General features: G+C 39.4%; 1 protein-coding gene across 1 annotated transcript; it reads left to right on the forward strand.

Moving 5' to 3' along the window:
* Positions 1–2,118: 2,118 nt before the first annotated feature.
* Positions 2,119–18,495, forward strand: GDAP1 (ganglioside induced differentiation associated protein 1; the record flags this gene model as incomplete). The annotated part of the gene is made up of 6 exons (XM_081258716.1): positions 2,119–2,308; positions 2,988–3,180; positions 12,267–12,440; positions 14,603–14,697; positions 17,013–17,127; positions 18,113–18,495. The coding sequence occupies exons 1-6, from the start codon at positions 2,192–2,194 to the stop codon at positions 18,493–18,495; spliced, it is 1,077 nt and encodes a 358-aa protein (XP_081114842.1). The 5' UTR covers positions 2,119–2,191.
* Between the last annotated feature and the right edge of the window lie 2,510 nt (positions 18,496–21,005).

Consider the following 21,005-nt stretch of genomic DNA (forward strand, 5'->3'; position numbering starts at 1 on the left):
TATTAAACACCAATACAGTAATCAGTCAATTCATTGATTCCTATATGGCTTGGCTGCTGGGAATATGTGATGGAGAAAGTGCTCAGTGTTTGATAGACGTGGGCTTTATTGTCAGGACTCTTTCAGCTGCAAGTGACAGAGGACCTAACAAGAATATTGGATTTATTCAGATATGGAGGTGATTGAGCACATTAAGGAAAGGGAATGGAGAGTATACATTGGAATCTGAAGTTAGAGAATTAAAAATGAAGTTCTTGTGCAGAGGAATGGGAGAGGAGGATTATACAGTAGTTGTAAACATTTTGAGGCCTAAAGAGAGAGGAGCAAGTGTGATATGATGTCCTGTTAACGTCACGGAGGGGCTTTTCCACATATACTTTCATCAACTGCTGTTTTCCAGGCAATGTGCTAAGTGCTTTATACACAGTCCCTCACCGAATACCCATGTCAGTCATATATTTTTATATGCCTATATGTTGCACATGATGAAGTGAAGGCTCAGGAGAGGTCAGGTTAAGGGTGGAGCTAGAATTTAAACCCCACTCTGACTGATGTCACAATTTTGCTTTTTCCTCTTCTATTCTGAAGAGTGAACTGGTAAAAAACAAATTTGGTAAGGATCACTTCTGCTGTAGCATTTGAATTAACTTAAGGGTATAAAGAGATACGATAAAAATTTTAAAAAATTATACAAGAATTAGAGAGAGCAACAAATAAAGTGTTGTAAAAGGCAGGAAAGACCTCATGAGATTTTTGTCTCTTCTAGGGGGCCTTTTTTGACCTGAGTTGGATGCCTACCTCTCTTTTCTCTTAGTACCTGTGTTTACTCTAAGACTGATAGTTCTCATCTCCACTGTGGTTGTCTGTTTATTTTGTTGTCTCTGCCACCAGACTTATATCTTGGGTGCCAGGTATCAGGTCTTATACAACTTTGTATTACCAGGGCCCAGTACAATGCTTGGAACACAGTAGGTACTCAATAAACACTTGCTGGATGAGTTATACAAGCATTCATTTCATGGTCATATTAATACATATTTACTGAAAGAGAAATTTTTCTAATTTACTATTATGTTAAATTTTGAGAGGTGAATATCAACAACTAGATTAGCATAAAATTATGATTTTGGCCATGATTATAAAGAGAATGTTTATAAGGCAACTGAACTTGTACATAATATGGAGTGTCTACAACATGCTAGGCTGTTTTGAGTGTTTAATATTGTATTTAGTTATTTATTTCTCACAAAAACCTTATGGGGGGAAATAGAATTATCTCTACTTCAAAAATTGTGAAAATTGAAAAACTAGGAAATGAACCCAAGTAGTTCTGCTCTAAAAATTCTGAGTTTAATTAGCAGATGCAAACTATTATATATAGAATGGATAAACAGCAAGGTCCTACTGTATAGCACAGGGAAGTATATTCAGTATCTTGTAATAAACCATAATGGAAAGGAATATGAAAAACAATACATATATATATATATGTATAACTGAATCACTTTGCTGTACACCTGCAACTAACACAACATTGTAAATCAACTATACTTGTTTTAATATTTATAATATAAATATTTTATTAGATTTCAATAAAATAAGTTAAAAAAATTTAAAAATGGGCAAAATATTTTCTGTGTTTAACTAGGCTATTTTAATTCGCCATTGTTTATGAGATTTATTATTATTATTATTGTTGTTATTACATGACCGCATAATAGCATCTTCTAATGAAAACTCATAAATCTTCATCCTGTTGTTTTGTCTGTAAACCAGGAACTTCCCTTCCACCAAAGGCACAGACTCTCCAAGAGGACCCCTAAGTATCTTGGGAAATTGATGCTTTTATGCCTGAGCAACCTCTTCTCCATCTACAAAACCGATGAATAATTTGCAATCAACATTTTCCATTACTCATCTTAAATAATCAGGGACTCATATTTGAGATCGCTTTCCCTAAAAAACGTCCAACTGCACCTCCCAGGTGACTTCTGTGCGCAGACACCCCCGCCGCAGCTTTCTCGCCCACGAAACTACACTTCCCAGCGGTCTATTCGTTCATCTGCGCGAACTCATCTTTCCCGGCTCCGGGTGGCATCCCGGCAAAGCTAAGGGCGCTTTGCAGGGCGCTGCGGCCTGGAGAAGTAAAGGGCGGACAGGCGAGGCCCTCCCGCGCTCGCGCGTCCCCGAAATGGCCCGGAGGCAGGACGAGCAGAGAGGGGGAGCGCCCTTGATGGCGGAAGGCAAGTCGGACGCAGAGGTTAAGCTCATTCTGTACCACTGGACGCATTCCTTCAGCTCTCAAAAGGTAAAGGCCTCCGCCGGGCGGGCGGTGCGGATCGGGTTTCAGCACCGGGACAGCTCCCCCTGGGTGTTGCCTGGGTAAGCCGGCCCACTTAGAAACAGGCCTCCGACGCCCTAACCCCGGCGGGCGCTCCCTGAGGGGCGGCGGTGCGCCTTGTAGGGGAGCAGAGAGCATCAGTCTGAGGTGCAAAGGCACTACCAGTCGTGAAATGCGACAAAAAATCATCGCTTTCGGTATTTGGGCGGGAGGCCTTGTCTCCGGGGCCGTGGAGAGCGAGGCAGAGGGAAGCGCCTTCCTGCAACCACATCGTCTCGGGTTCCTTCTTTTACTCTTGGTCGCATTCACTCTCTTCAACAGGCCTAGCCTATCTGTTTCAGGTCCTTATTATGGGGAGGACACATCGTAAGGTCTAGGACACCGAGAAAGTATCAGTGATGAAGAGGGTGACTGTGGACTGAATATAGCCAGTATCCTTTTCATTACTTAATTATCTTTTCTCGCTTATAAGAGGAAGACGCTAGAATATATCTCACTTGTTAATTCCAGGAATAGGTATAGTTGAAAAGAATGTTGAAAATATTAATAACTCAGGGAAGCACAAAAGAGCTGCTTGATGGTATCCAGGGATGTCATTTAATTAAAAGCCTCCACGCGTTGTGGTAACCAGTGTGAACTCTTCCAGGTGCGCTTGGTAATTGCTGAAAAGGCATTGAAGTGCGAGGAACATGATGTAAGTCTGCCCCTGAGTGAGCACAATGAGCCCTGGTTTATGCGTTTGAACTCAACTGGAGAAGTGCCCGTCCTTATCCACGGGGAAAACATTATTTGTGAGGCCACTCAGATCATTGATTATCTTGAACAGACTTTCCTGGATGGTAATGTTAAGGCTATTTGTGATTTCTTGGATTTACTTTCAACACAAATATGTGTCTTCCTTCCTCCCTCCTTTCCTTTCCCGCTTCCTTCCTCCCTTCCCTCCTTCCTATTTCCTCCCGTCCTCCCCCCTTTTCTCCCTTCCTCCCCTCTTTTTGGTTTCATGATGGTGGTTTAGTGCCAACAACCTTTTCCATTTCCATAAGCACACAAATATAAAATGGGTCAATAGCATACATTTTGTATAAGCCATTGTAACTCCATTGAAAAGATTTCACGTAAACTACCAATTTTAATGTTGGAACTTTCCTTTTAAATTCACTTGCAAAAAACCCTGCAGGTGTATGGTGTGTGGTGGTGATTTATTAGCCTTGAAGTCAAATTCATAATATTGATTTTAAATGAACAGTATGAAAATCAGTTTCATTTAGTCTACTAAATGGTTCTACCTTAAAAACAATAGGAGGGAAAAGGAGGAATACATCTTAGGCAAGGGAGATTAGAATGCTGGTATACTTGGAGATCTTTGCCCTTGTTCCATCTGTATGGTTTGAATTTTATATCTTTTGTGAGGAATTATAGGGCTCACATTTGTACAGTGCTTTCAAGTAATAATCATTTATTGACAGCCTGTTTTGTGTCAGACATTTTATAATTTCTGTTCTAGTCAGTCTTCAAAAAAAACCAACCTGAGATCGGCATGGTAGACTAATGATTCCCCTTTTGTACATGAGGAAAGAGAAACAGAGGGGTTGCCTAAGGTACCGTAGCTATTTTATGGCAGATTAGGGCTGGAATGCAAGCCTTTCCAATCCAAACCTTCCTATTGCACGGACCATCTCTCATAGTCATTGCCACTTATGCAGTGTCTTGCTTCTTCCTGATAACAAGCCTTTGAGGTAAACTGTAGCTTCAATATTTGCCCAGGATTGCACAGCTGATCACTGACAGAACTGAGAGAGAACAGAGGGCTCTTAGCTATCAGCTAAGTACTCTTCTGAAAAAGAAGTTGCACGACGAGATCCAGTTACTCTTCATCTGCCACCAGTTATGTGGATGTTAATTGGGCAAGATAAAACCAGAATATAACCCCAAATTACTGGAAGCTGAGAAGGGAAATTATAAGGCCCCCAAAAGTCTGAGGTACTTAGAAGAAAGATAGGTATAGGACCTAAATGGGGGCTGGGGGGAGTTTACCCCAGGGAATTAGATTAGCAGTGGGCTTCCCTTATCCTTAACCCAAGTGTTTAGTTCCCTAAGATTTTGATTGGAGGTGGCCACTGATCTAAACCAAAGGCCACTGATCTAAACTGCTTTTCCATCCATCATTACTTGCTATTCCTTATAAGTCTGAATGCTGGGGACTGCACAGAAAATGGGGGCTAATTGATTTAAGACAATTTTTCTCAATCTTGAGCTTTTTGGAAATGGACAAGTCTGTTGAATAATAATTTGTGTTTCTTGGGAGAAGTGATTATAATAATGTGAATAAGACAAAATAATTGCATAAGAATTCTGCTTTAAATCATCAAAAACTTTAAAAAGATACAGCAAATGAAAATCCTGTTTAAATCTTTTGTTAGCATCCCTTGAACTACTATTACTACCATTCTCTTTGTGACATTATCTCTGTGACATTATCTCTCCTGTAAGATATTCAGTAATATACAGTATTACTTTACAGTATAGTAATGTTAATGATTATTAGGCTTCATCAAAATTTTTTAGGCTTTTTCTTTTTCTTTGACTATATAATAGCAAAACTGAAATGCATTTGGAGTCCTACTCAAGGTGAATACTGACCTTTTCTTACTACTGTTTATTGAATCAGAGGAGAAGGTACTGTGGGCTAAACATTAAGAGGAAAATATGGAAACTAAGGACTTTAATTCTGGCTGCACCAATAGAATAAGTAGACAATCAAGAATTCTAGCTCTTAGTCTGAAGCTGTCGCAAACTGGTTGCATATCCTTGGTGACCTGACTTTTCTGTTTGTCCTCTTGGATTAGGTGATATAATTTTATCAGTTGCAGAGATAAAGCAAGTCCAATTAACTCTTATTTCACTCTTTCCCATTTCGCAAGGAGAGTCGTCATTCAACTGGAAAGGGTAAAGGAAGATTAAGATTAAGGGAACTAAAACCCATGGTAGATATGAAGACAGTAAGAAAACAGTTATATAAATGCAGGCGTCTAGTCTCCAGATGAAGTTTGTGTCAAAGTGTTAAAATAAAAAACAAACATGTAAGCATTATCACAATGATCATTGAGATAATTTGTATTTATCATTAAGAACTCATGGAGATTAGGAAAAGGGCCAGACAAGAGACGGACAAATGTTATCCCAATTGTTAACGAGAGGGGAGGCTGAATTCTAATCCTTGCTACTTAACACGTATTCCATGGACCAGCAGCATTGGTGTCACCTTGGAGCTTGTTAGAAATGCAGAATTCTAGACTCTACTGCAAGTCTCTTGAATCAGAATCTGCATTTTAACAAGATTCCCAAGTGATTCATATATACATAAAAGTTTGAGAAGCACTACTACAAATTACTGTGCATTAAATAATTGCTTAAGCTTTAAGCAGTGCTATAAATTACTGTCTTTAAGCGTGGCAGAGTTCTAGAATGTGTTGTCAAAAATTTTTGAAGTATATATTTTTTGAGTATCTCGATGAAAAGGAAACAGCTTAAGTTTTACATTACTGGAGAATGTCTTTAACACTTTAAAAAGTGAATCTATTAGGTGCTGGACATAGTTCTAGATACAGTGTATCTTGAATTAAGCAGAGCATTTGAGATTAAGTCATATGATACCCCTGTGGAATGAAGGAGCATATATGGCTAGATGAAAGTAATGCACATTTTCCGATGAATAAACCACCATAATGAAGAATATTCATTTATGAATTTCTTATACCATGTTGCTTGTTTAGCTATATTCTCTCATTTCACTTATCCTATGATAATTTTATCACACTTTAATTATTTCAATTACTTGTAGACCACTGTAAGCACCTAAGGTCAGAGACAGGGCCTGTTTCATTAACAACTGTATTCCCAGTGCCTGGTATGGTGTCTGTTCTTTAATGGGAGCTTAATAAATACTTTTGAATGACTAAAATGAATGAGTTATTGAAAACAGATGTCAGCCTGGACAGGGATCTCTACTGGTGTTCTTTTAGGCTTTTATTCTCTGACTGAGTTGAACAATTCCATAAATGATTTGAATAAAGACATCGAAGAAACACTATTATACTTGCGGATGTGTGAGCTGTGATAGTTAAAATGATGACTAGCTTATGAACTGCTTCTCATGGAACAATAAAATGGAACAATAACTACGATAAAGTTTAACAAGGCTAAAAGTAGGATATGAATTTTCTTTTAAAAATTCAGCTGCATTAATGAAGGATGGGAGACCTGGCCTGCTAATAAGTTACCAGCAAAAGCCAACAATGAAATAAAAGACTAGTGTGATTTCAAGTTGTTTCAAAAGTATAGATTCTCTCTAGAACATGGCAAATTGTGACCTGCTATATTTGAACTGGTTGGAACATGCAGCATTCTGACCAATTATGGATGGAACTTTGAGGAAAGGTGACAAATTAGAATGATAATGAGTGAATGGATTTCATGAGGTGTACAGTTGCCCATGGTTATATAAGAGACTTTAATTAAGTGTATCCATTCATCTAAAGAACAGAGTATAGTCAACTGGCATCTCCTTTGCTCTTATTTGCTATCCTTTATTAGTCTGTCAACTGGGGATTGTACTAAAAATGATGGCTTGCTGACCTGTACACTTTTCTCAACCTTTCTGTATAATCAGTATTTACATATTTACATCCTTTTGGTATATCATAATCTCTTTTAGTGAACTGTAACTTGGCCACTAAATAATAAAGAAAAGTGAGCATGTAATCTCCAGATTATCTGGAAAATTAAAAATGTAAATTGCTAGGAATCTGGCAGCCCAATTAAATTCAGATTCTTAGAAGTTAAAAAAAAAGAGCATGAAATAACTACAAAATACTAGAATATATACTGTTTATTACTGCCAATCAGTGGTAACCTGGAATCAAGGATGTCATATGGTGAATGTTGAATTTTGGTAATTTATTATGTTTTATAACAGTTCTCTGAAGACTATGTCCCATGTCTTATGTCTAGATATATCATTTTAAGTATTCTTAGGAAAAGAATTTGGTTTGGAAATAATCCAAGTATTCTGGTATATATTAAAGTATCACATACTAAGTCTGATTAGGAAATATAAATTTATTTTATAAATACAGTTTTATCAATATATATTGAAAATCAACTCAGATTTTAAAGATAATATTCATTCTGAAATTACTGTTATATTAAAAATATAGTTACTTATGTAAGGAATTTTCAATTATTGTTAAGGTCATAGAATAAATAATTTTATAACTGTTAGTAAAAGGGTCTCATATATAGTTGAATAACATTATACACTTTTTCTCACATCTACTGAAATTGCAGGTTAGCACAAAGGATTGTAACTGGGTGCAGAGAAAATATGGTATACGGTAAGGAAAAGAAAATGAGCCTTTAAAACTCATGATTATGCCAATAAAAGTGGTTTTAAAAAGTAATTAAGAAAAACGTTCTCAGATTTGTTCAATTGTAGTGAACAGGATGGGGTGTTAAAATTACAGAAGTCCTGGTTCTTTATTATGTGTATACAATAATTGGAACAAACTATCTGATCAAGGAATTTTTGGCCCCCAATTATGAATGTTCCTATAAAAGTTTTAAATATACTACCAATTAAAAAGTAGTTAAACATTTAAGGTCTCAGAAAATTCTGGATGTGTATAATGAACTTGTGTAATTTGACATTGTGTTTTTTCTCATCTGTGTTTAGATTTGATCTTCCTAGCTCTGAAGTTATGACAGCCTTGAATTGTAGTCAGTTTGTAACCATATCTTTTGCTTCAGGTCATAATTCATTGTTTACCATTATTATATTTTTAATAGCCTGGTGTATGACTAGTTGAAGGGTACAATTTTGTTCAGCTACATGCTGCATATTATCTTATGTACCAATGTCATCACTAAGTGCTCTAAGTAAAATAAAAAATCGGCAAAGGGATAGAGATAGAAATGAAGTCTAATCTATTCTCGTTGAAGGAAGACCTGACAATTATTCAAATAGACCTAGGGGGTGTCTTTCTAGAAAACAGTCATAATGCCTCCTTTATCTGCCATCACTGCGGAGTGTAGGAAATCAAAGCAGCCAATTTAGGAAAATAATTAAAATGTATGCCTTAAGCCCCTCGATTCTTTTTAGTTTTTGCTCTTGGGGAAACTGAATGTAATTTTTTTAATGGCTCAGGGCCATTGTTATTCTACCCAACAGTACAGGGACTTGAGACTATATGGAGCTGTTGGTCCCCAGTAAATGGTTACAGAATGCTTTTATTGTTTCTTTCTGATTTAGAATTTTGTTCGTTTGTTTTCTCTCTTTGTTGTTTATCACATCTTTCTGCTTTATGTCCATCTGCCTGTTTCTAATTTGATGCCTAAATTTAGGTGCAGTACAAGACCTGCCTTTGTCCCTACTCAGTTCTACAACGTCAGGTCTTATGCCAATGTACTTATTTATTCTTCCAGCTTAGTCACTAATCCTGGCTTCCACTACTGCAACCTTCCACCCCAATGAAGAGTTCCCAGAATTATTCTTTATTGCCTGTTTCTCAAACCCTGTAACCCTTCTACTGCTTTCTCACTCCTGATTGAGGTAGAATACCAAGAAAAGATTTTCTCTTTTTAGTGTCGTAACAAAAATGCTTTATGGAAGGACTGGAAAATAAAATGAGAATGAGAGGGAAGTTTTCTGTATAATTCAAAGGAAATTCCCAGTTGTCTTTTGAAAACTCTCTTTCCAGAGGCACTGGACACTTTTGTGTGCTGGTGGCACATTGGATGTGTGATACTGGACAGGGTGTCCTTGAAGAGAGAAAGTGAGCTGGGAAAAGAACATGGGTTCAATGGGTATCTGATGCTCTGCCTGACCAAGTGTTTTAGGAGATAGTTATCTAGTAATGGAGCACTGAGTAGAAGATTACTTTAGTGCATTCAAATCTCTGGATTCAGACTTGGCCAGATGGACCTTCCCCAGAAAGCAATTGGATGTTGTTTTTCCTGCTTTTATTCTCTTTCCCAGGAAGGAAGTCGTATGCTCTTCTGAAGACAAGCCCCCGGCCAGGCACAAGAAAGCAGCCAGAACCAGTAGCTATAAATTTAACCACTTGAGAGGCATTTTAAAATGCCATATCATTTATGGTTATTAACCTGTGGTTCTTGGACCCCCCAGAACAGTGGTTCTTAAACATTTTGGTTTCAAGGTCCCTTTGTCTTAAAAGTTAATGAGGACATTTGAGAGATTTTGTTTATGTGTTCTATCTATCAATATCTATCAAACTAGAAATTAAAATTGAGAATAGTTTAAAATACAAGAATATACAACCCCACATTCCATTAATGCTAGAGTGATGGAGTTACCACATGTTGTATAAGCTCTGGAAGATACCGTCGTACACGCAAGAGAGAATAAGAGTGAAAAAGCAATTAACATCTTAGTATTACTATAAAAATAGCTTTGACTTGTAGACCCCCTGAGAGTGTCTTCAGGAAGCCCAGGGGTTTTTAGACCGTACTTTGAGAACTTTTACTGCTAGTCATCTGTGAATAGAATTCAGGACATTTGATATCTTAGAGGGGAAAAGATTACATCTTTATTTTTCACTAATTTCAAACAGAAATTTATCATTTCCTTTCATTTCCAATGTAGGCATAATCCAAAGCAATATCAGGAGTGCCTGCAACTTTGTTCATATGTTCATGTGACTGTGATGTATTCATAGCATATCAAGTTATTGCAGATATCTTAAAATATCACTTATGCCCATCACTACTTTGAAATTATGGTAGTTATTAGACCTGCTGCTAGCTTTTGTTAGTGTATTAATAAAAAGACACCCAGGGCTTCCCTGGTGGTGCAGTGGTTGAGAATCTGCCTGCCAACGCAGGGGACACGGGTTCGAGCCCTGGTCTGGGAAGATCCCACATGCCGTGGAGCAACTGGGCCCGTGAGCCACAATTACTGAGCCTGCGCGTCTGGAGCCTGTGCTCCTCAACAAGAGAGGCCGCGATAGTGAGAGGCCCGCGCACCATGATGAAGAGTGGCCCCTGCTTGCCACAACTAGAGAAAGCCCTCACACAGAAACAAAGACCCAACACAGCCATAAATAAATAAATAAATAAATTTTAAAAAATTAAAAAAAAGACACCCATATTAGTATTTTATAATTTAAAATTACTTTGATAGTTTATTTTAATATAATCAATTTCCTTTGCAATCCTATGTCTTGTACTTTATGCATTTAAGAACATTATTTTGAGAAGAGGTCAGTGGCACACAAAAGGTTAAGAACTCTTTAGAATTTCAAGGAGCTTAGAAGGCCTCCAGTCGGTTATCCTCATGGGAATGTTTACCACGCATTGGTTGGGATCCTGGTGATATTCTGAGATCCTGAAAAGTCAGCAAGGAAGTGTGCTCTAGTTGGGCAAATTCATGGTTGACAAGCAGAATGTAGCTGACACTTCATTCTTGGTCATTCTAATGCAGACTTCAGAATTGGACTCCCAGCAGGGAATTAGACATTTGCCCACTGGTTTGAGGAGTAATCCATATTCTTTTTTCTTAGAGAGTCAAAAATAGCCTGTTGGTTTAAAATCTTGTACTACTTGGTCTGGCATTATGAGATCTTGCCTGAAATCTTACTCTCCAACCAACTCTGAATTGTCAATGCTTATGATTGAGTGTGCGATGCTCAAAAGGATTCCAAATTAAATAAATAACTCAAACTAAATGAATAAGTGAATAAGCAAAAAAGAAATGAATAGAGTTGAGGTCATTCTTTTCACCTGTTAGATTAATAAGCTTGTTGGCATTTTTTTTTAGGGGAAGTTTGAGAGTCAGAAGTGGGAATAGATTCTGTCTGTAGGGACTTAGCCCTGACCTTTGGATCACATGGTTCATTTTTATTCTTCTTGAATAGTCTCTGAGAAGTAAACCCTTTGAAGATGTTACAATGATGTAACAAAACTGAGCACTGCAATAGGAGTTAATGACTTTGGTTCTTGGTCTGCCTCTAATTAGCTGTGGGATCTTGGGAGAATGTCTCAGCCTATATACCTCAGTGTCCTCATTAACTGCTACAGAGCTTCTGCAGCTCAAATATTCTATAATAACTAGCAATTTGGGAATATATTAATTCATTAATTGAAATTTATTCAACACCTACTATAAGCCAAACATTATACTGGGCGCTGGGATTCAACAAAGAACAATACATAGTCCCTGCCCTTAAGGAGTCTATAGTCTAGAGTTTAACCAGCAAATGAAGATTTATGTAGAACCCACTTTCCAGAGATAAAATATTAGAAATTGCTGGTGAATTCCATGAAGATGGTCAGTTCCCATTCGCATAGCATCAATGGGATCACTCTTGGTATTAACTGGAGCCTGGGAAGGTGTGGTCCCTGATCATCTTTCCATAATGAGCCTTCATTCACTTAACCAACATTTACCAAGGGCCTAAAATGTATGAGACACTATGCTAGACTCCGGATCATACGTTCCTTGCCCTGAAGGGGTTTATGGGGCAAAAAGATACAAACAACTAATTAAGGTGATAAGGGCTATAATGGAGTATGTACAGAGGAAGGCACACTTGACTTAGTCAGATGTTGGTAGTTGTGGAAGGTTGGGGAAATTTCTGCAGAGGAGTTGGCATAAAAAACTAGACCTTGAGAGTAGTGATTTGCAAGGTGGAGAAGTGTGATCGTGGTTTGGGAATCTGGTCTGGTACCTCAGTCCAGTTCAAATTTTGAATGTCTGGGCTGGAGAGATAGCATCCTTTAAATCCCTTCATATAATACTGAAAATGTTAAGGTAGAGGGGCTGGAGTTTTTGTTTCTTGCTTTTGGATGTAACATCTCATTTGTAACTTTTCCTTCAATGTTTGTGTATGTGTTTGTGTGTGTATTTTAGAAAAAACACCCAGGTTAATGCCTGATAAAGGAAGCATGTATTACCCACGGGTACAGCATTATCGAGAACTACTTGACTCCTTGCCCATGGATGCCTATACACATGGCTGCATTTTACATCCTGAGCTAACTGTGGACTCCATGATCCCAGCTTATGCAACAACAAGGATTCGCAGTATGTAAAGATCTTAAAGACCTGGAATTCTGTATCAAGTTTCTTTTAATTCATTTTTGAGACCTAGCACACCTCAGGAAGACTTGGGGGCGGGATTGTTGAGTTTGCCTCATGGACGTGCATGTTATATATCGATCCACGCACCAGTCAGATGAATCTATGCTTCAGCTGTTCAGCTGGACATTTATTGTCTACAGGACCTGATTTTCCAGCTCTTGGCCTTGAGGGCCAATCTTAAATAAAACTCAGAAGAGTGGCCTGTGGAAAAGTAGAGAACATAACATATTCTAATGGACAAATGGACTAGGAAATAAGGAAAGCTGGGATCTGCTGGGAGTTATGGGCGACTGAGTTCACATTTCTGGTCCTTAATTTTTGTTTCATTATGTGAAGAGCTGGGCTACAGGCTGTCTACCCATTACTCTTCCTCTGAGTTTAGTGATCAGAGATTCACTGAGGTTGAGCTGTAACCTCCAGCTCTCTCGTTCCTCCTGCTCTGAGGGTAGGGAAGGGTCAGTGCATGGGATACAAAGATACAAACAACTAATTAAGGTGAGGAGGAGGTGTGCTCCATGGCCCAGGGGATTGGGAAGGGAAGGGGCTGTGATCAGACCGGGTTTTTTTTTTGTTTTTTTTTTTTGCGGTATGCGGGCCTCTCACTGTTGTGGCCTGGCCTGTTGTGGAGCACAGGCTCCGGATGCGCAGGCTCAGCGGCCACGGCTCACGGGCCCAGCCGCTCCGTAGCATGTGGGATCTTCCTGGACCGGGGCACGAACCCGCGTCCCCTGCATCGGCAGGCGGACTCTCAACCACTGCGCCACCAGGGAAGCCCCCAGACCGGGGGTTTTGACCAGGAACACTCACACCCAGAACTTCGATTCCAGAAAGCACGTTCTTTCTGTTGCATCCTACCTTGCCTTTACAGTTCTCTTACTGATGCTATTTTACTTTCTTTTCGACCCCCTCCTCCTCACTCCTCTCCTCTTGCCTTCCCTGCCCTGCTCTCCCTCCCTCCATTTTTCTCCTCCCTCTTCCAACTTCTCACCTTCCTCCTGTTCCTCCGCCTTCTCCTCAGAAATACTCATTATATGATTTGAAACAAGTATTCTGACTCTATTTCCCTAGAGTAAATATTTCTCTAAATAAGGCTTTTTCCTTCCCTTTCCATAGAAATTTATTACAGAAAACTTGGAAGGTATTGAAAGATAGAACTACCCTGCTCAAGCACTTATGATGTGCTGGGCTTTGTGTTCAATGCTTTTCCACGGTGCCTCCCATTTCATTCTCAGCCTGTGCGGCAGATACTCTGAGAGCTCCATTTTATTTTATTATTTATTTACCCAGATTCTAGTTTTATTTCCTGGGAATTGTTAATGGGCTTTGCCATGACAAGGTTCTACCCGTCTTTCTCTCTAGCAGCTCCCACCTATTGAGATAAGTGGCAGGGTCCTTTGATGCAGAGGAACAACGTAGAGGTAGAAACCCCCTTTTAAGAGGACAATGAAAGGATCAAGATGGGTGTTTAGTTTTCTTATTTTCCTGATTCATTCTTCTTAGTAATATAATAGCTGAAAGGTCACCCTTATAGTTTAGGAAAGTCAGAATGTTACAAGTGAGAGAGGATCTTCAGAAAAAGAGTAGAGAGTCACTAGGAAGAAAAGAACAACTGGTTGCTCCAGTGAGTGTGTGTGTTTGTGTGTGTGTGTGTGTGTGTGTGTGAGAGAGAGAGAGAGAGAGAGAGACAACGTGTGTGCATAGGGGATCTCATGCATTAAACATTTTTTTTAACAGTGCAGTATTTATTTATTTAGACTTTGTAGTGTTTTTTTTTAAACAGCTTTATTGGAGTATAATTGCTTTACGATGAGTTTCTGCTGTATAACAAAGTGAATCAGCTATACATATACATATATCCCCATATCTCCTCCTTCTTGTGTCTCCCTCCCACTCTTCCTATCCTACCCCTCTAGGTGGTCACAAAGCACCGGATAGCTCCATTTTCAAAGTGAGGAAACTGAGGCACACAGAGGGGGAGTCTGAGGCAGAGGAAGGGCACGACCCCCAGGGCTTATGCTCTTACCATTGAGTTTCCCTGCTTTGCTTTGTTTCTTGTATGGAAGGAAGGAAATAATTTTCTGTGTCAAAAATGATTTTGTTATCAGGCCAAATTGGTAACACAGAGTCTGAGCTGAAAAAACTTGCCGAAGAAAACCCAGATTTACAAGAGGCGTACATTGCAAAACAGAAGCGACTTCAGGTAAGTAAACCAGGCTGTCCTCAACTGACATCCGCTGTTTGTATTAAATGTTCTACTTTTTGTACAGTATCACTATTTTTTAGAACATCTTCTATTAAATATCGCAAGTCACCAGAACACATGTTACCTTTGGCTTATGCTCTGCTTTTAGAAAGAATTTGTCTTTATTAGGTTTGATATTCAGACCTAACGACAATTGCTTAAAAAGCAGTCATTGCTCATGCTGGTTGCCAAGGAAACTTATAAAATGTAAAAGCAAGTTAATAAAATATTCTAGGAAGCTGTCATTTCAGGTATTTTTCCACTTTGAGGCAGCTAGACCTCTGTCTATGACTTTTTTATACCAATAAAGCTACCGGTGAGTTTTTTTTTTTTTTTTTAATACATATACCCCACATGCCTTCAGTTTTTTTCCTTTGTACCTTTTGATCCCCTTCACCCATATCCCCAACCCCTCACCCCCCTGCCTCTGGCAACCACCAGTCTGTTCTCTGCATCTATGAGCTTGGTTATTTGTTTGTTTTTAGATTCCACCAATAAGAGAGATCATCTGGGATTTGTCTTTCTCTGGTTGACTTATTTCACTTAGCGTAGTGCCCTCAAGGTCCATCCACATTTTTGCAAATGGCAAAATTTCAGTCTTTTAATAGCTGAAAAATATTCCATTCTATATATACAAATCACAATTCTTTAATCCCTTCATCTATTGATGAACACTTAGGTTGTTTCCATGTTTTGGCTATTGTAAATAATTTTGCAATGAACATACGAGTGCAGATATCTTTCGAGTTAGTGTTTTTGTTTTTCTTTGGCTAAATACCCAGAAGTAGAATTGCTGGATTATATGTTAGTTCTATTTTTAATTTTTTGAGGAACCTCCATACTATGTTCCATGGTGGCTGCACCAATTTCCATTCCCACCAACAGAACACAAGTGTTGCCCATTCTCCACATCCTTGTCAACACTTGTGATTTCTTGACTTTTTGATAATAGCCATTCTGACAGGGGTGAGGTGATATCTTATTGTGGTTTTGATTTGTTTTCCCTGATGATTTACAATGTTGAGCATCTTTTCATGTACCTATTGGCCATTGTATGTCTTCTTTGGAAAAATGTCTATCCAGATCTTCTGCCCATTTTCAAATTGGATTGTTTGTTTGTTTGCTATTGAGTTATATGAGCTCTTTATAGATTTTGAATATTAGCCCCTTATCAGATATATGATTTTTAAGTATTTGCTCCCACTTAGTCGGTTGCCTTTTCATTTTGTCGATGGGTTCCTTTACTGTGCAGAAAGAAGCTTTTTAGTTTAATGTAGTCACATTTGTTTATTTTTGCTTTTGTTGCTTTCGCTTCTAGTGTCAGCTTAAAAAAATCATTGCCAAGACCAAGTCAGTGAGCTTACTGCCTGTGTTTTCTTCTAGGAGTTTTATGGTTTCGGGTCTTACTTTCAAGTCTTAAATCCATTTTGAGTTAATGCATTTTGATGTGTCTGCCTCCTGAGGAGCAGGTCTTTGCTTCATCAGTTAGAGTCAGCCTTTCTCTTTCTGCTGATTCTTTCCTCCAGCAAACTGTGTAAGCTTCTCCCATGTTGAAAATCTAACAAACGTCAGCCCTCCCAATCCTGCCTCTACTTCCCAGCCTCCTTTATTCTACACAAGCTAAATAAGTGAGCTTCTCCAGAGAAACGCCTGCACACACAGCACGCCTTACTCTCCACCTGCTCTTTAACTCACTGCATTCAGATTCCTCTCGCATCTCTGAGCCCTCAGTTATTCATCTGTTGAAGGCTGTTGACATTGTATTCTGGAGTTGGGCATGAGAGGAGTCTCTTCGTGCCCCTCATATTCTTTTTTTTTTTTTTTGCGGTACGTGGGCCTCTCACTGTTGTGGCCTCTCCCGTTGCGGAGCACAGGCTCCGGACGTGCAGGCTCAGTGGCCATGGCTCACGGGCCCAGCCGCTCCGCGGCATGTGGGATCTTCCCAGACCGGGGCTCGAACCTGCGTCCCCTGCATTGGCAGGCAGACTCTCAACCACTGCGCCACCAGGGAAGCCCAACCCCTCATATTCTTTGCCCTCTCTGATCATTTGGTTCCACAGGAGTTGCCAGTGAACAGTGGGTCTGACCCCTGGGATATTTTCACAGCCAGGACATTTTCTGTCAGGTTTGCTTTTGCTTTAACAAAGTTATTCTATTTCTTCTCATTGTCTAGAATAAACAGGCTCCAACTCTGCATGAGTTTGTGTCTGTTCTGCTCTACACTGATTATTTTTACAGGCATAAATAACCTATAAGTTATTTTTGTTAATTAGTCCAAGCTCCTTGACCACGACAATGTCAAATATTTGAAGAAAATTCTTGATGAGTTGGAGAAAGTCTTGGATCAGGTTGAAACTGAGTTGCAAAGAAGAAATGAAGAAACCCCAGGTAGGTTCTCATTTGTGTCCTTTTTCTCTTTTTCTGGACATCAGGAGTATTTATGGGAACATTCTTAGGTTTCACCAAAAACATTCTGTAATCTGTTTTTAATTGTTAGTACTCATGGGCAGTTTAAATTATGACAGCAACAATACTAGGTGTCAAATTCAGCAAAACCCAGGTGTCTAATTGTAACTCTGCATCTATGTGAAATATGACTGGTGAAGAATTTTTCTGCACAATTTAAATTATGCTTCGTAGATTCCTACCTGGCCTGTTTCACAAATTTTAATTGAAGTGGTTAGTTTGGTTGAATACCCTGAGTACCTGCTTGAATGCTCCCTCTAGTTTTTTCCTTAGGCAGGGGGAAAAACTGCAAATTGAAGTAAAGTATAACATGGGAGCCAGCCTGTGCGTATGTGCAGGCTGGCTGGTGAGCATCCACCTGCTACACCTGTGAACCTGGCTTCACGATGAAGCCCAGGTGCAGACATATGGACCATTTGCACTATTCTGATTGACAACAAAGTTAAAGACTATTTTACCTGAAACTTGCTTCACAGTAGGGACTTTCTTCTGTTTTAAATAAGTAACTAAAAGCAACACCTACTGAGTGACATACGGACTTTCCTAAAGTACACCTGTCATTTTCTTAACCCAGAAGGAAATATCTGTTAACTCCTTTGGCTTGGAGGCTCTCAACTCCTCAAAATGATAGACAGGCTTTGAGCTCAAGTGGCACTAGTGGCACCTAGGGACCCAGGTGCCTGACAGATGTCACACAAGTCTCCCCTAGCTTGGGATACATTTGCATGGACTTTTTTTTTTTTTTTAAAGCATAGAATTACTTGCTGAGTATTGTCAAGAAAATGTACCATGGCCTTCATCTTTTGCTACACTCACCCTTGCCGTCAAGACTAAGACCAAAGATGCCAACCAAAGTTTATTTGTACAGTGCTTGCCCCTTATCCTCCATGTCCCTTTCTCTAATTAGAAGAGGGCCGCCAGCCATGGCTCTGCGGGGAATCCTTCACATTGGCTGACATCTCGCTTGCTGTTACACTGCATCGACTGAAGTTCCTGGGGTTTGCAAGGAGAAACTGGGGAAATGGAAAGCGACCGAACTTGGAAACCTATTACGAGCGTGTCTTGAAGAGAAAAACATTTAACAAGGTTTTAGGACATGTCAACAATATATTAATCTCTGCAGTGTTGCCAACCGCATTCCGGGTGGCCAAGAAAAGGGCCCCAAAAGTTCTTGGCACCATCCTTGTGGTTGGTTTTCTTGCAGGAATGGGATATTTTGCTTTTACGCTTTTCAGAAAGAGACTTGGCAGCATGATATTAGTGCTCAGACCCAGACCAAATTATTTCTAGGCTTGTGGGGATCTGGTGGCGGCAACTCATCTAGCCATTCAACTAGACCCTTCTCCACTCTTCCAGGCCCAGTGAAGAATGACCCTGGGCAGCTAGTAAAAAGCATAATTTACTTCACTCTTTGGCTAGTTTCTGCAGGGAGAGGAGGCAATGAAGATGTTTTTGTGGGCTGGTAACTTTGAGAGGACTTATTTGCAAACCTGAACTAATTCATCCTTAAAACATGTGCAAAGTCAAGATATGTGAATGTTGACAGAGAATAGACCTTTCGCTCAAAATGTCAGTTCAAGTTCTGGGATATTTTGGGGGAGAAGTTTATTATTATGAGCAGACAGTAATAATAACCTATGATTGCCCGTAGCTCTTCATCTGAGACTATCTGGGTGTGTTGAGTGTTGAATAGTTAGCAGTATTTTCTCCTGGAATTCAGAAATCATCTTTATTACTCAACACAGGAGTTCAGATAGCAGCAGGGCACAGCAGTGTTTCATACTCTCACTGTTAGCTTTAGGCAGAAATAAGGGAGGCAAAGGGACAAAGAAGGGGGAAAAGGGAGAATGAAGTCTATATAATGATGACAATAGAAGTCAACTTCCAGGTGCCTCCGATGCCACTCATGGCTGCCCGTCCCCTTAGTAAACATTATATTTGACTACTAGTAGCTACGGCCCGTGCATCCTCCTGTAACTGAGGACCTTGGAAAAAGAGGACTGGGGAGTTACTGCGGGGAGTTGGCTGGAGAAAACCCTGGGCTTTACACTTACAGCACCTAATCTGACCTTACTGTTCATTTTAAATGCACATAAATCACAGTCACTAATTTATTAAAATTAACTGATTACCTACTTGGGCATGAGATGCCTACTGGAACATGTGTGACTAGCATTTACATGAAACTCTTAAATGTCCTCATGGTTCCCCAATTCGAAGGTGCCTGTTGTGAACAGTCACTGGGAGTCTTGGCCTCTCCAGCCCTTTTGTGCCCACAGATGTCATTTAGGTGAATGTCCCAGGTAACTGCTAGCATGGCGTGTGGCTCGGGAGTGGGTATTTTGTTGATCTGGGAGTGTTAAATAGGCTCATTCTGCATTTAGGGCGGCTTGTGTGTTAATGCAAAAACTGTTGTCTAAACGTTACACCTATTGATTATCATCAACAAAGCCTTAAAAGGTTACAGGGAAGGAGAAAATCTAGTCTTGATCCTTGGCAATTAATTTAGGGGAGATGAAATAAGTCGATAGATAGTGATTCCACCTATATTCCTTCATGTATGTCTGGGCACTGTAGGGGGTGCCTCAGTCCTTCTGGAAGGGAAAAACCCTGTGTGTCCCATGAACAATAATGGAACTGCAAGATACAGTTTGTGCCCAGGAAGAATCTTTCCTGGTGACAGGAAGGTGGAGTTTCTCTGGAGTTGGCCAGAAAGGTGTGGGGAGCAGTGTTAGGTGTGACGGGAAGTGTGTGTGGGGAATGGTGAGCTAAGGTTCCAGCGAACAGCAGAAGCTTGCTTGGACTGCCTCAGATGGGCTGTGCAGATGGCCAAAGAATGTACCTACCAACTTTTTCATTAACAGGAAACAGTCATACCTACTAAACGATGACTTTTTGATGGTAAAATGATTCCATAATTCATGAATCAGTTGTGTTAGAAAATATTGTTGAACTGGATACTCTCTGTTTCCAAAAAATTAATAACATCTCCAGTGTAAACTCAATCCAATAATAATGAACAGAGTGGCAGCTTTTATAATGTCTTGAGTTTGAACCTCAGTGCATTGTTGTATAGAGTGTCTGAATTTGTTTCTGGGACATTCCAAACCATGTATTCATAAAAGAGCCACAGAACTGATTATTCAGTAGGTCAGAGTGTTTCAGAGTTCTTTATGTCATCCTTTTATGAGCAAGAACTCAGACATGAAGAAATTGAAATTGGATTTTTACAAAAATCTACAAAGGAGGATATTTACCTATATAAGTGTTGTTGATTAAGAATAAAGATTCAAAGTCCAATGCTGGCTTTTCATTAAATTTATATTATTACTGATCAAGAGAAAATCTACTAAAAGTATTTATGATTTTCAGATACAGTTTCATTGGAAATAGGCTTGTGTCGCTATTAAAGGTGATGCATTTGTGTCAATTTCACTTGTTTCATGGATACCCTTGAGTTTATACTTTTAAGATATTTGTTTAGGGCTAAAATGACCACTAGGTGTCGCTGTTCATCCAGCAGTCTGAGATTGGGCTTTCTTTAGGTTCAGCAAGTCTTCCGAAATGTTAGAAGTGAAGATTAACATTTATGACCTTAGTTTCTGAAATGAGGGCATCTTCATCAGATCATTCATCTGTAAAAGAGCTTGAGGCATATGTAGTACTGACGTCTAATGCTTGGAAGGGATAACTGTACCACACAACGTCAAGATAAAGTGCTGAACATATACTATTAGCAAAATAGGCACATTTATGTATTTTCTCTTTCATGATCATTGGTGGACTGGCCAATGTGCTCC

Source organism: Mesoplodon bidens, assembly GCF_964165515.1.
Source record: "Mesoplodon bidens genome assembly, chromosome: 16".
NCBI classification, from domain to species: domain Eukaryota; kingdom Metazoa; phylum Chordata; class Mammalia; order Artiodactyla; family Ziphiidae; genus Mesoplodon; species Mesoplodon bidens.